The 14804-nt window shown below is 64.8% G+C and overlaps 1 protein-coding gene across 1 annotated transcript in view; it reads left to right on the top strand.

The window, feature by feature from the left end:
* Positions 1-1110: 1110 nt before the first annotated feature.
* Positions 1111-14804, top strand: part of TRPM1 (transient receptor potential cation channel subfamily M member 1) — a 66137-nt gene continuing 52443 nt past the window's right edge. Inside the window, exons 1-4 of the mRNA XM_006167283.3 lie at positions 1111-1115; positions 3615-3747; positions 13426-13505; positions 13943-14045. Coding sequence (XP_006167345.2) covers positions 1111-1115; positions 3615-3747; positions 13426-13505; positions 13943-14045 — 321 coding nt within the window. The remainder of the gene's footprint in view (positions 1116-3614; positions 3748-13425; positions 13506-13942; positions 14046-14804) is intronic.

Genomic DNA, 14804 nt, shown 5'->3' with positions numbered 1-14804 from the left:
GGCATCACTGCCCTGCACACAGGATGGCCTAGCTTCCGGGTGGGAGCTTTAGCCAGTACCACGCCCCACAGTGGGGATCGGTGGCTCCGGCAGTCTCCTCCCCTGAAGCTAGGAAGTCTCCTGTCTCCCGGGCTCAGCAAGTCCCTGGACCTGGGCATTCCTTGGTGGGAAGGACATGTTCCTGCCATTGCTGTGTGTGGCCACAGGGTGGCAGCGTGGAGGCCCAGGCCAGCGTAGTCAGCCGTTGGGCCTCTGCAGGGCAGCTCTGCCCTGGACCAGGACCCGGACGGGGACCACCCAGCCCTTGGCCGCCCCAGCACGCTCGGGCGTGGCAGCACCCTCCCTCAGGTGTACAAAGTGTCATTCTGAGGTGACCGACGTTAGCAAAGGCCTGTCCCTGCGTGGCCTGGCCGAGCAGCGGTCTGCCTGAGGCTGAGGTCACGAGTCACACTCCAAGGACCTGCCACCACCTGTGCCGTGTAACATGCTCACCCCTGACCCGTGAGGCAGGGCAGCCAACCTGGACCTTTCTGAGTCAAAGTGTTTCTTCTTTTTCTTTCACAAATCTTCCAATTTGGGGAAACTGGGGAGGTAATTGTCCCCAGCATTGCTGCTCGCATTCTTAACGCGCACGTGAGCTTGGCGGTCAGCGGGCGCCGGCCCGGCCGCCATCAGGCGTGGTCCTGGGCCACGTAGCGGGGCCGGCCTGGTGCGGGCGTCCCTCTGGAGCGGCAGGAGCACGGATGCAGCAGCCCAGCGTGCGGTGCGGAGCTGCGGCCTGGGCTGGGGGCTGAGGGCCCGCAGGCCCCCTACACGGCCTCCCCCTGCCCGCCTGCGCTCGCTGGCCTGGTGTGCCTGTCGCCTTGTCCTGCTGTGATGCGGCCGTGCTCATCTCCTCACCTTTCTCTGAGCTGGTGGGGTCCCTCGATCCACTCCCAAGGGTCTTTAAGGAGAGGGAGGGGACATGGACACCAGACACGGCTGCTCTACTCCCGCCCCGGGACTCTGTGAGAACCCCAGAGGCGACCCTGGACCTCGGCCCTCCAAACCTTGGGCTGAACAGACTTCTGTTCTCCCCAGCCCAGACTCCGACAGCCTCCGCTGTCGGCAATGGGGTGAGCCGGAGCGGAGTCGGGGCTGGCTCCGTGGTGGTGCTGGCCAGCCCAGCTCTCCCCCACCCCGTGGAGTTCTCGGCGTCACCGCAGCCTCATGAGGTGTGCAGCGTCCCATATGGCACAGAGACGGCTGGGCCAGCCCCGGAGCCAGGGTGTCCTGTGGTGCGGGAGTCTGGGACTCCAGCGGCCCCAGGGTACTACGCCCAAGGTGGGATACCCCAGGGTACAAGGCCCAAGGTGGGGTGCCCCAGGGCCCCCCAGATGTGAGTGTGGGGCTTGCACAGCCGAGGCTCCTTTCCTGACCTCGGGGCCTGCCCCTTGCAATAGCAGACCCTCAGCCGGCTTGCAGAAGCCCTGGCGAACACCTGTCAGTCCAGGCAGCCAGTCTCTGCTGCGAGCCACGTCCTCCCAGGGCTGGGAGCCGTCTGCCACTCACAGGGAACGCCACGCGTGCTGGGGAGGGCCTCTCACTCACGTCGAGGCTGCCTGGGCAGGTGTGGGCACGCAGGGGCCAGCGTGCGAGAGCCCGCGGCTCTGAGCCGTGTCTCCCAGCACAGGGTCTCCCTGGCTCCTTTATGCCTCACCGTTTCTTTCTTTCCGGGGGTGGGGGTACCTGGAGGGGCTGCCAGCTGCAGTGCTCCCACAGCCTCCCAGCCGGCCAGGACCCACCGGCCAGGTGTTGGGGTGGGCAGGAGAAGCAGGACCACAAGTCACCCGGGACAGGCCTCGGCAGAGCCAGGGATGGGCCACTCTGCTCCAGAGCTCCAGGGAGGGTCTCCCACAGAGTGGGGAGACCCAGGGTATAGCCGGCATGCTGGCACTGCAGCTCCGGGCACCCTGGGAACACCCAGCACCACCCACACCCTGAGACAGCGCTGTTTCCACGTGGCGAATGGAAGCCATCCCAAGGGGGACCACATCAGAGCGCGCTGAGCGGGGAACACCCTTCCGTAAAGCGGGACAACTGCGGGGAGGAAGAGGCAGCATGTGCCCATGCCAGGAGGGACGGGGCCTGGGGAGCTTGGGGCCCACCCTCCGAGTCCACAGGAGCAAGGTCAGCCACCCCAGAGCCACGGCCGCCGGCACGGGGAGGGGAGGGCGGCAGCAGCCCTCAGGTCGGGGAGACCCAGGAGAGACCCTGGCCCTGCCTGCCCAAGTGCATAGGGCACCCTGAATATGAAATGAGTCTCCCCCATGCAGAGCAGAGCAGGACGGACAGGCAGCCTGGTGGCGGCTCTGTATGCAGATGTGCAGGGCAGAGGGGAGGGGTGGAGGGGATGCACCGCCAGGGTGCTGGGTGGACGGGACGCACTGCCGAGGTAACAGGGCTGGGGGGGACGCTCCGCCGGGGTGCTGGGTGGAGGGGGCACACTGCCGAGGTAACAGGGCTGGGGGGACGCTCTGCCGGGGTGCTGGGTGGAGGGGGCACACTGCCGAGGTAACAGGGCTGGGGGGACGCTCTGCCGGGGTGCTGGGTGGAGGGGGCACACTGCCGAGGTAACAGGGCTGGGGGGACGCTCTGCCGGGGTGCTGGGTGGAGGGGGCACACTGCCGAGGTAACAGGGCTGGGGGGACGCTCTGCCGGGGTGCTGGGTGGACATGACACACTGCCGAGGTGACGGGGTTGCAGTGGGGCCTGAATGAACAGGGCAGCATGTTGACAGCTGGGAGGCCACGCCGGCGTGTGGACCTCAGGGAGACGTGGCAGCTGGGCCAAGCGGGGTCTGGACGCCCAAATCCGGCCGTGTGGCTGCCCTTTGCAGCCAGCACTTCCCAAAGCAGATTTGCCCCCAGTCCCCATTTGCTAAGTCTGTCCCTGTAAACCTCTGGGCAGGGGAGGGATTAGGCCTGATTACAGATGTTCACCCGCACCAGGACAGGCAGAGCCGAGGGAGAGGTTGTCGGGACCCACACGGGGTGGAGGGGATGCCCCGCCAGGGTGCTGGGTGGACGGGACGCACTGCCGAGGTAACAGGGCTGGGGGGGACGCTCCGCCGGGGTGCTGGGTGGAGGGGGCGCACTGCCGAGGTAACAGGGCTGGGGGGACGCTCCGCCGGGGTGCTGGGTGGAGGGGGCACACTGCCGAGGTAACAGGGCTGGGGGGACGCTCTGCCGGGGTGCTGGGTGGACATGACACACTGCCGAGGTGACGGGGTTGCAGTGGGGCCTGAATGAACAGGGCAGCATGTTGACAGCTGGGAGGCCACGCCGGCGTGTGGACCTCAGGGAGACGTGGCAGCTGGGCCAAGCGGGGTCTGGACGCCCAAATCCGGCCGTGTGGCTGCCCTTTGCAGCCAGCACTTCCCAAAGCAGATTTGCCCCCAGTCCCCATTTGCTAAGTCTGTCCCTGTAAACCTCTGGGCAGGGGAGGGATTAGGCCTGATTACAGATGTTCACCCGCACCAGGACAGGCAGAGCCGAGGGAGAGGTTGTCGGGACCCACACAGGCTCCTCTGGCTGGCCCAGCCGCAGGGTCGTCCCAGCTCTGTGCCCCGGTAGCCCTGCCCACCCAGAGGGCCCTGCTGTAGGCCCGGCCAGCCCAGGCCACCACCGCCCCGTGGGCTCCGTGTGGAAGATGAGCAGCTCCTTCAAGCGGGGCTCGCTCAAGAGCTCCACGTCAGGTTCCCAGAGGGTGAGTGAGCTGTGCTGGGTAGCCCAGGGCAGGGGGCAGAGGGGACGGGGAGAGAGGAGAGAGGGGGACAGAGGGGCAGAGGGGACCGGGGAGGGAGGAGACGGGGGGCAGAGGGGCAGAGGGGATGGGGGAGAGAGGAGACAGGGGCAGAGGGGACAGAGAGGCAGAGGGACAAGGGGACAGGCGGGCAGAGGGCAGGAGCTGTACTTCGGAGTGCTGACACTGGGTTCCTACGCCCCAGGTGGGGTCTGGGCAGGGTGGGTGGGATGGGAGCCCTGAGGGTGCCCGTAGTCCAGCCTGAGTTGGATGCTGTCAGCTCGTGTGCTCACGCCTTCCCGTGGCCCGGCGCACACAGGAAGCGTCGCTTCCCACTGTCGGCAACGTGCAGCCAAGTGCCTGCGGCCGGGGCGCAGCCTCCCTCTGCTCGGGTGCTGGCTCGCACTAGTGCAGCTCCGGGTGGGCCTCACCCTCGGGCTTGAGTCCGCACAGGCCAGGGCCAGCGGGATGCCTACAGCAGGAGGGAGGCCAGGGTGACCTAGCCAGGACCAGGAGACCCCGCACGGCCTTGTGAGGGCTGTGTACCCGGGTCAGGAGCTTGTCCCAGTCACTGGCCGGCCTGAGCCTTGGGGCTGCCCCAGCTGACCTGAGCCAGGGATCCTGGCTGCCACCCTGATACCCCTCAGGACACCGGGAGGCCCAGGAGCTCACCCCGGGCCCCGCGAGCCTTGGAGGATCTCTCGGTGCGCGGGCGCACCTGTGCTGGGCAGAAGCGGCTCCCCGTACGGGCCACTGCCCCACTGCTCTCTCCTGGGAGACCCGGACGGACAGGGTTTCGGGGCTCTAGAATCTGACGTTGACCCGGGCTCAGGACTGAGCTGTGCCTTTTGCCCCGAGTCAGAGGACAGGATGAACACGTGGGGAGGAGGGGTCAGCTGAGGACAGCCCTGCTCGGGGGCCCCACCCAGGAGCAGCAGCGACCCTCTCTTCTGAGGGGCCTCACCCTGGGCACAGCCAGACGCCCACCAGTTTGCCCGGCGGACAGTCCAAGGCCGAACCTGTTCTGGGCCCTTCCCTGGCTGTCCGCATGGCACGGAGCAGAGGGGCTGCATGGGAGCCCTGATGGAGCCACTGTGCAGGGAAGCACAGGACACATCATGGACCACACAGGCTCACGTGTGCACGCACACGCACATGCACCACCCCTTTGCAGCAGCCCCTGCTGCTTCCCTGCATCCTGGCCGGGCTGCCCTCCGCCTGTTTGCCCACACCCGCTCCCGAGGGGATAATGAGCAGTGTTGCCCAGAACAGGCCCCAGGTCCCCTCGGCCCCCTCTGTCTCTGAAGGGCAGACCTGCCCTCTTGTCCTTGACCGGTGGCCCTGCCCCAGTCTCCCCTGGTGAGGGCCCAGCCCGGCGGGCCCTGAGCTGACAACGCCGGGTGGACGCGCCTTCAGCAGAAGCCTCTGCAGCCTGGCAGGGGAGGCAGCTCTGGCAGAAGCAGGCCCTTCTCCAGGAAAGCCCCCAGCGTTCAGGGGAGACGGAAGACGAGACTCGCGCGCGTGTCATTGCACCTACGTCTTGTTTGCTAAAAGAGAGTGAGGAAGCTTGCGGTCAGAGCTGAAGTCGGCAAAGGCGGCGTCCTGGGGCCTGCCACAGGCCTCCTGCCACACGGCGCTCCCCAGGCCGTGGGTGCCGGCACACAGCCGTCTGCTGGGTTACTTACCGATTATTAGGTCCCTGTTTATGCAGTCCGGGGTGCAGCGTGGGCCCCGTTTTCCCGAGACCCTGCAGTCAGTCCTCCCTTCCAGGTCAGCGGTGCTGGGGCTGATGAAGGGGCTCTTGCACCAGGCCTGTCTGGCTGCAGCCCCCGACTGGGCAGCTCTCGGAGCTGTGTGCATTCTGGGCTCTGGAGCCGGCTGACCCCAGGCCCACGCCTGAGCAGAGGGAGCAGGGGCATGGTCAGGAGCATTTGGTGGGGGTGGGTGCATGGCCAACATCCTGGGAGGAGGATGAAGGGGAAGGGGTTGTGGCGTGGCCATCCCCCTGGGGAGTATTTCTCACTTTTCCTCTCACTCTCTTTCTCTTCCTCTTTCTCTCTCTCACATTTGCACCCTGTGGCCAAAACCTAAAAAAATACAGAATGTGACAGGATGAAGAGGGGGAGGAGGCCTGGGACCAGCAAGTGGTATAACAGTTATGTCACTGGACTCCCACATGGCCGACCCCAGTTCAAGTCCTGGACCCAGCAGCTTGAAATACATCGGGCATGTGCGTGTGAGTGCCCAAAGTTCCGACAGTAGAATGCAGAAGGGTTTGTGGCACCATCACCCCCCGGGGCATGATTTCTTGCTTTCTTTCTCGCTATCTCTCCAGCGAGCACATGTGCCCTATAACAAGCATCTCGAAAAAAGAAAGGAAAAAGGAAGGAGAGCTCTAAGCATCGGCTGTGGAGCGCCTGGCCGGGCCGGTGCACCTGGACTCCTCGGGGCCCTCTGTGTGCCGTTCTGTCTCCACACGCGTAGGCAGGACCCCGGGACTGGCTGGTGACCTGGCCTCAGACAGCGTGGGTCCAAGAACTGCAGACAGGGTGATGGGGGCCTTCCTGCATGGCCAGACTCTGGTCGGATCAACGATCAGTGCGCCGACGTCTTGTTTGCTAAAAGAGAGTGAGGAAGCTTGCGGTCAGAGCTGAAGTCGGCAAAGGCGGCGTCCTGGGGCCTGCCACAGGCCTCCTGCCACACGGCGCTCCCCAGGCCGTGGGTGCCGGCACACAGCCGTCTGCTGGGTTACTTACCGATTATTAGGTCCCTGTTTATGCAGTCCGGGGTGCAGCGTGGGCCCCGTTTTCCCGAGACCCTGCAGTCAGTCCTCCCTTCCAGGTCAGCGGTGCTGGGGCTGATGAAGGGGCTCTTGCACCAGGCCTGTCTGGCTGCAGCCCCCGACTGGGCAGCTCTCGGAGCTGTGTGCATTCTGGGCTCTGGAGCCGGCTGACCCCAGGCCCACGCCTGAGCAGAGGGAGCAGGGGCATGGTCAGGAGCATTTGGTGGGGGTGGGTGCATGGCCAACATCCTGGGAGGAGGATGAAGGGGAAGGGGTTGTGGCGTGGCCATCCCCCTGGGGAGTATTTCTCACTTTTCCTCTCACTCTCTTTCTCTTCCTCTTTCTCTCTCTCACATTTGCACCCTGTGGCCAAAACCTAAAAAAATACAGAATGTGACAGGATGAAGAGGGGGAGGAGGCCTGGGACCAGCAAGTGGTATAACAGTTATGTCACTGGACTCCCACATGGCCGACCCCAGTTCAAGTCCTGGACCCAGCAGCTTGAAATACATCGGGCATGTGCGTGTGAGTGCCCAAAGTTCCGACAGTAGAATGCAGAAGGGTTTGTGGCACCATCACCCCCCGGGGCATGATTTCTTGCTTTCTTTCTCGCTATCTCTCCAGCGAGCACATGTGCCCTATAACAAGCATCTCGAAAAAAGAAAGGAAAAAGGAAGGAGAGCTCTAAGCATCGGCTGTGGAGCGCCTGGCCGGGCCGGTGCACCTGGACTCCTCGGGGCCCTCTGTGTGCCGTTCTGTCTCCACACGCGTAGGCAGGACCCAGTGACTGGCTGGTGACCTGGCCTCAGACAGCGTGGGTCCAAGAACTGCAGACAGGGTGATGGGGGCCTTCCTGCATGGCCAGACTCTGGTCGGATCAACGATCAAATGAGCAAACCGTACCACACGCCAGACCCCCGCTGCACTGCTGCAGGGACCTGGGAGCCCCCAAAGCTGAAGAGCCAAGGAGTGGCCCAGAGGGAGCTGCGTGCCAGGCCGGCGCCCTCCCAGCTGTCCCTCAGGCGTTCTTGTGCAAATGTGCTTGCTGAGAGCTGTCCTTGCTGGCACTGCTGCAGGGCAGGGGGCCTCATTCTGGAAGCAGGTGCTGCTCTGGGCTGCTGGGCTCTGGGCTGTAGGGAGCAGTGTGACCGCTTGGCCATTTGGACAGGTCAGCCTGGAGGCTGAACCAGTGGGCTAGGCGAGGCTGCCTGGGCTGCACTCCAGCTCTGGGTGACCACACCTTCCCCTCCGGGACCCATGGGGCCAGCAGAGCCAGGACCCAGGGACGGCACTAAGCTGTCCCTGTGCACCAGAGGGACCTCCACAGCCTGCCCGAGCACATGAGCCCAGAACTCCTTGGAAACGTGGAGGTCTGTAGGCTGCAGCCCAGAGCACAGGGCACCACGCAGGGGACTTCGGGGCACGCCACCTGGGCAGTGGGGGGTGGGCTGGCAGGGTAGGTGGGGCCAGGAAGGTAATCCCGGTGGCCGGGGCCACGGCAGCTGGCCGGGCTAATGCTCCTCGCTATCTGCTTTCATGTGATTAATGGCTGTGGGTAAGACCTTGATCCTGGGAAAGCGGCAGGCTAAGCCAGGCCGACAGCAGCATGTGGCCTCTGGGAGAGCCTCACGGCTCTGTGCCCGCCAGGCCTGGCCAGCTTGCAGGGAGTGACAACAGTGGTGGGTGGGAGTGAGGGGCAGGCCGAGCAGGACGGAGGTGTGAGGACACCAGGCCCGGCCCTCGCCTGCCCCCTTGGCTGCCCTGCCCCTCCTGAGTATGCTGGCCAGTCCTTGCCCCCTGCACGGTGCCATCAACATAGCGCCCACCATCTGCCATGACAAGAGCTGCGTGTTCCGGCCGTGCGCACCAGCAGAGCACGGCAAGCCACGCTGGGCCCCGCCCATGCACCCTCAGTGCTGGGAACAGGGTGTCAGTCTTTGCCTGAGAGGGCAGCAGGGAAGCACAGACCCCTCCCCAGGAGGCAGCCTGGCCGTGTGCACGGTCTCGCCTCACCCGGAGCACAAGGGGCCTCCTGCCACGTGGAGTCTGGGCAGGGGCCGAGAAGCCTGGGCTCGGGCATCCCCCTGGGCACACAAGTGAGCAAGCTGCCTCAGCCCGTCCTGCTGCGGCTCCCGAGCTCTCGGGCAGGGTCTGCACTCGTGAGCCTCAGGGTCCCCATCTGTGAAAAGGAAGGACTCCCACCCTCACTTCCAGTGTCTGGGGACCTCCCAACTTGGGCAGCCATACTAGGAGGGGACGTGGCGGGCAGTCAGATCTGGGTGCATTTCCTGCTGGGAGGAGGCTCAGGGACCTGGAATAACCACGCACACTTCAGCACTGGGAGTCTGGGGTCTGGGTGCCCGTGGACAGCGACAGGTCTGCTGTGGTGGTAGGAGAGGGGGCTCAGAGTCGCCGGATGGGGAGTCACGCGGGACTCACGCAGCGCTTGCAGCCGGCTCTCCCCGACCGCCGCCCCACAACGCGGGAAGGATCAGTCTGGACTGGTGCTGTGCGCGGCCTTCTCGCTCCCAGGGCCCACGCTGCACCCCACTAGGCTCTGCTCAGCCGCCCGGCCGTGAAACCGCACTGACATTTCCAGCAGAGGGCCTGGCCAGCGGGGGAGCACACGGGCCACTTCAAAGGGAAGGCCCCGCCTCTCTCAGGTCCCTGGGCTGCATTTGTGGGACCCCACATCAAGTAGCTTAGGAATGTGGGGCCCTTGTTTCCTTTCTTGGCTCAGGAGCTGGGTCATGGGGCCTCGCTCTCGCTCACGGGGCTCCTGAGGGCCCGGCCCAGGCAGTCACATGCTTCTCATGAGGGCTGAGCCTCTAAAAGGCGGCCCTCCTCCCCAGTCTCCTGTCTGGCCGAGGAGGAGGCTGCAGGAGGCCGGGAGCCCCTCCCACTCGCTGCTCAGTCAGTGGGCAGGTGTGGGCAGGTGCCGAGTGCGGGACCCTCAGCCATCTGAGCTCAGCACAGGTGAGGCAGGTGCAGGACTACCTTCCCAGCTGCTGCGCAGGGCTGGCAGGGCCCTGAGGACGTGACTGGAGGACTCGTGCTCACCCGTGCTCTGCCTGGGCTCTCCCTTCTCTGCGGATGGCCCCCAGGCTGGGTCGCGGAGGGCACCCATGCTCGGTCAGCCGGTCACGGAGGGCTCGCATGCTCAGAGCTCCCTGGGAGCAGGGATTTGCTCAGAGCCCTGCTGCAAGGCCGGAGGGGGGCGGATCCTTATTGTCAGTTCTCAGTGTCCCCTTCCACCCGGCTGGGAAGCCTGCCTCTCCCCCGGGGAAGGGATCGTACCTGCCGTCCTTCAGCAGCGGCTTTCACTCAGAGCCTTGGGGAAGAGACCAGTCGTCCCGCAGATCTGCCAGGGTCGGTCAGTGTCGCCTCGCTGACAGCAGGGCTGGGGTGGCCCCTGGAAGGCCAGGCAGCAATGTTGCAATGCTTCAGGGACGCGCCTAGGAAGCCCCATGAGGGATCCAGTGCACGCAGCACTGCGGGGTGGGGGTGCGAGCGGAAAACGGGACAGGGAGGAAAACAGGACTGGCAGTGCATCACCGTCTAGCCCAGGGGGCGGCGCGCACTTTGTTTTAAAGAGATTTTTGCTTTAGAGTGCATGCACTTGCTGGAGAGACAGAAAGTGAGAAATCACCCCTTGGGAGGATGGCCACGCCACAATTTGGTTCCCTCTACTCTCCTCTCAGGATCTTGGGCACGCACGCACACACACACACACACACACACACACATGTGCCTGGCGTGAGTTTAAACCACCAGGTCCAGAACTCGAACTGCGGTCAACTACATGCGAGTCCAGCAATGAGGGAGGAGGATGGCCAGTTTGTCTGTGGTGACTATTTTGGGATTTCCTGGGAAGGACGTCCAGCCTCTCCTCGAGCGCTTGAAGAACACGGTTGTTTGGGGAGGACTGCTCTGATAACCTTCGCCAAATACCGTTTTGCAAACTGTCTGGCAGCAGTCTTAACTCATGGCCTCCGCAGTCACATGTTTAAAGAAAACACTTTCCTTATTCACAGAGCGTACTGCGGGTGGGGCACCCTCCCCTGAGTCTGGTCACGAGCATCCCCTCCTCCAGCTCCAGCCCAGCAGGCCTTGGGCTGTGGGGGCGTCCTGGGCCAGTTCGAGACTCGGGCCGTCGGGGCGTCCCGGGCCAGTTTAGGCTGAGCAGCCCGAGGCCCTGAACTGGCCACCCTGCGCGTCCTAGCTTCTCTTAGCCACACCTTGGAGCTGGCCGGAAGCTGGATTCGTGGTGCCGGTTGTTTTAGCCCAGAAACGTCCCTGGAGACGTCACTGCGCTGAGCCTGGCTGCCATGACCGTCGGCTTTACCGATGCTGTCTGAGTAGGTCTGGAGCCTGACGCACCCTGGCCGGCTGCAGTCTCCTCCCTCGCGGGTCGGCAGCAGCAACGGGATTGCCGGCATAGCAGACTGTCACCTCGCCGAGAGCACAGGCGTCCTGCCAGCTAGACCCTTGTACCTGAGCTGCTGGGCGTTCTCAGGATGCTCCGCTTGGGGCGAACGCGTTTCCCATGCGGCGAGCGTGCACCCGCGGGGATTCTGGACTGGCAAAAGGGAGCCTTCAGCTGGGGACAGTGAGTCCGTCACCACACTTTCGACCTCGAGGTTAAGGCGATGGCATGTTTAAAGCATCCATTGACAGGACGGGGCCAGAGACAGTTGCCTCTGCGATCCGTGAATGGTCCCCGCCACATCCCTCTCCTTTTAGCACTAACATTAGGCTCGGCAGTGGGTGAAGGAATGAGCGTCCATCTGTACGCCCGTCTGTAGGGAGCAGCCAGGGCCGGGAAACAGACCGGTCAGGTCCTGAGTTCACCGCACAGGAGCAGTTCTCCCCGGCCCCTGCGGAGGGTGCCTGCTAGACCACTCTTGCTGCTTCCCAGAGACTGCCTTGCAGTGGCCACCCAAGTGTGACCCACACTGACCATGCTCGGCACAGTCTAGGAGGCCGGCTGAGTTTGGCCTGCAGCCCTGGACTCCCAGCTGCTTCTGGGCACCACCAGAGAGGGAGTGCTCGTGCCAGGGACCTCTCTGCGTGGCATGGCCTCTCCGGAGACAGGGCGCTGGGGCAGCGGTCCGCCAAGCACGCCAAGCTGGGAAGCTTGGTGTCCAGGCGAAGGCAGCGGTCAGCTCTGGTTGTGTGTGGGCCACAGAGAGGTGCTCCACCACATGAGGTCGAGTGTGCAGCTGCTCCCTGGCCCCCACGTCCCGGCTGCCAGCATGCTTACAGGCCCAGACCAGCGGGAATAGCCCATGACTGCACATTGCAGTGTGGGCCACGTGTCCACAGCACAGCGGGACCAGACAGGGTGCAGACGGATCCACAGGCACACCGTGGCTGTGATCCTGGCTGGCCCGGTTCGAGTCCTGCTCCATCTTACGGCTGGGTGTGGCAGCGTGTGCCTGTCAGCCCCCTGATCTGGGATGGCCAAGCGGGGGCAGGCCAGTGCGAGGCCAGCCTGGACAGCACCTTCCGACCAGAACTGGGCGTGCCCTCGTGGTCCCAGCCGCAGGCCAAGCAGCGGGCGGGTGATGGGCTGAGACCTGTCATTAAAGGAAGTTAATTTTAGGGCCGTGGGCTATAACTCAACTTTTAAAAGAGAGAGTGGAAGGAAAGTGTCACCTTGGGCTGAAAGACCCTGCTGGTTCCGGCTCTACTGCTGGGGCTGTCCCAGGGAGGGCAGGCGCCCTGTGGCCTTCCTGGGGACTGTGACAGCGGAGCCCAGGCCCTCCCTCTGGGCCACGTGAGAAGCGGAGAGGAGAGGATGGCGTGCCCAGCCCGTGGCCACTTCCCGAGCCTGCCACGCACGCTGCCTTCCTTTTCCCAGGAGAAGGGGTGTCCCTGGGGTGGGGGTGGGCGGTCACTTCAACAGCCCCCGTGTGGGCACCGTCCCTGCCAGGCTCGAATCACCACTCGGCCACTTTCGTGTCCGGCGAGAGGACCACAGCCTGGAGGGCGAGTGGGGGAGGCAGGACCTCAGGAGGTCCCCACTGTCCCCTGGCCCAGCCGCAGGGACAGGCCTTGCTGCTGCTCGAGCGCCCTGCAGGCAGGACCCAGTCCCAGTGCCTGTCACACTCCCCACGATGGGCGTGTCTCCCGGCAGGACACGGCCAGCCTCACCGGGCTCTGAGGTGCACACACGCCCCTCACACGCACACTCCACATGCTGCCCTGTGGGCCACACGTGCGAGGGGGCTCCCAAGGGTTTGAGGAGAATGGAATGGAGTGCGAGTTTATTTTGTGGAAAATGCCGAAACCCACGCCTAGTTTTCCATCATTTGCGCGTTGTGAACCCCCTGCAGGCCCCACGCAGTCACACACGCACACACTGAGCTGGGCCGCTCAGATGCAGCGGGAGGGTGCTGGCTCTCACCCTGCCCGGGCTTCACTGGGGACCCCGACTCCTGCTGTTCTCCATGCCCACGCAGGGCCCCTCTGCCACGACCACTGCCCTTTGGCCCTGGGCTCCTCCTGGCACGAGGTGCTCCTGTGGCTGGGCTGGGTGGGCACGTGGGACAGGGCCACGGGCTCACTAGGGCGGCAAGCCTGGGGGGTCTCCCCTGCCCCTGCCCCTGCTCCGGACACGTCCTGCACTGCTGGTCTTCATGTGCTGGCTCCACCCGCCCTCCCAGGTAGAGTGACGCCCGTCCGCCCATCCATCCTGCACACACACACGCTCAGCCCAGCCCAGCCCAGCCCCCTGACAGGCACCAGCCGGGTCTCGGTGGCGACTGTGCAGTGTAGTGGGAGGGCCTGGCTGCGGTGTCATGCTCTAAAGGTAGGAATGGACCCTGTCGTGGCCTAACCCCAGCCTCTCTCTCCAGGGTCAGAAAGCTTGGATAGAGAGAACCTTCTGCAAGCGCGAGTGCATCTGTGTAATTCCCAGCACCAAAGACCCCAGCAGGTAAGCCGGACGCCTGTCCTCACGGGCCGGCACCAGCGCTGTCCTGTCCCCCGCACAGTCCCGGGCTGCTGGGAGCGGTGGTGGAGCCAGAGCTGGCCGCAGGCTAACAGGTCAAGAACAGACCCTCAGAGGCCCTTTCTCTCTCCACGAGCCCTCGGCGAGCCCTCGTCACCAGATGGCCCCGGGGGCCCGTTCGGCTGTGAGACCAAGATGAAGGCGGGCCCCTAGCTTTACCCTGTGACGGCATTTCCCACCTGGGCATCCCTGGGGCTCTGTGGGCAGAGGCACTGCTGGGGCCGCGGGTGGTTTCCCGGGCGCTCTGGTCTGCCATCGAGTTCCAGACGTCTCTGGGCGACATCAGGGAGGCTGAGCAAGGAGAGAGGGCTTCCTGAAAGGGCTGACCTCGGCGGGCTGCACACTTTCCTCCCCATGCACAGTGCGTCTGTGCCGAGCTCAGCCGGCGTCTTCCAAAGCCCTGCCTCCAGAGAGGAGTCCCCGACACCTGTCGCCTCCGAGGGTGGCTCCGAGACAGCTCTGGGGGTGAGGTACCCAGTGTGACACCGCACAGCCCATCGGACTTCGAGATCACCTGGTTCGGTCCTGGCAGACACAGACACCACGGTCCCCACCTCCCCAAGGCCCCCTCGTCCCTGCAGTGCCCCTGCCCACAGAGCCCCAGGGATGCCTCTGCCCAGGTGGGAAATACCGTCAGAGGATAAAGCCAGTGGCCCGTCTTCGTCTGTGGCCCCAAGTGTCCCTCCCCTTCCTGGCCCCCAGGACTGCTGCAGGGGCAGGGCTGTGGTCCTGGGCCCAGGCAGCCAGCACAGGGTGGCTGGCACTTCAGGCTCATGTTCAGGCTCTCCCGTGAGCTTGAAGTGCTCCCCCACGAGGACCAAAGACCCAGAGTGAAAATCACCCAGTGACGCCTGGGGTACCCCTGCCAGAAGGCAGGCAGGCAGTGAAGCAGCAGCAGCTCAAACAGACCCCAACGCCGGGTCCGTGGTGTGGGAACCAGAGTCCCTCCTCCCTCCTGGCTCTGGGAGGCCGGGCCAAGAGCACAGGGCCCATCCAGCTCCAGGCTGCCGGGTGTGCTTTGCAGGGCAGGGGTGTGCAGAGGCCCCACTTCCCCAGTCCCCCACAGGAAGCCGAGTGGCTGTGCTGGCTCCAGACAACATGGGTTCAGGCTTACACAGCAGGGCCGCGTGCGTGGGGGTCCGGTGTGCTGCGGCGGACCGAGGGTGTGGACATGCCGTCTCCGTGCCGTTGACGGCAGGTGCCGGGCTCCTGTCAGTCCCCGGC

The sequence above is a fragment of the Tupaia chinensis genome, unplaced genomic scaffold (genome assembly GCF_000334495.1).
Source record: "Tupaia chinensis unplaced genomic scaffold, TupChi_1.0 Scaffold144682_1, whole genome shotgun sequence".
In the NCBI taxonomy this organism is placed as follows: domain Eukaryota; kingdom Metazoa; phylum Chordata; class Mammalia; order Scandentia; family Tupaiidae; genus Tupaia; species Tupaia belangeri.
Note: the sequence above shows the minus strand (reverse complement) of the source record. Positions and strands in the feature narration are given on the sequence as shown.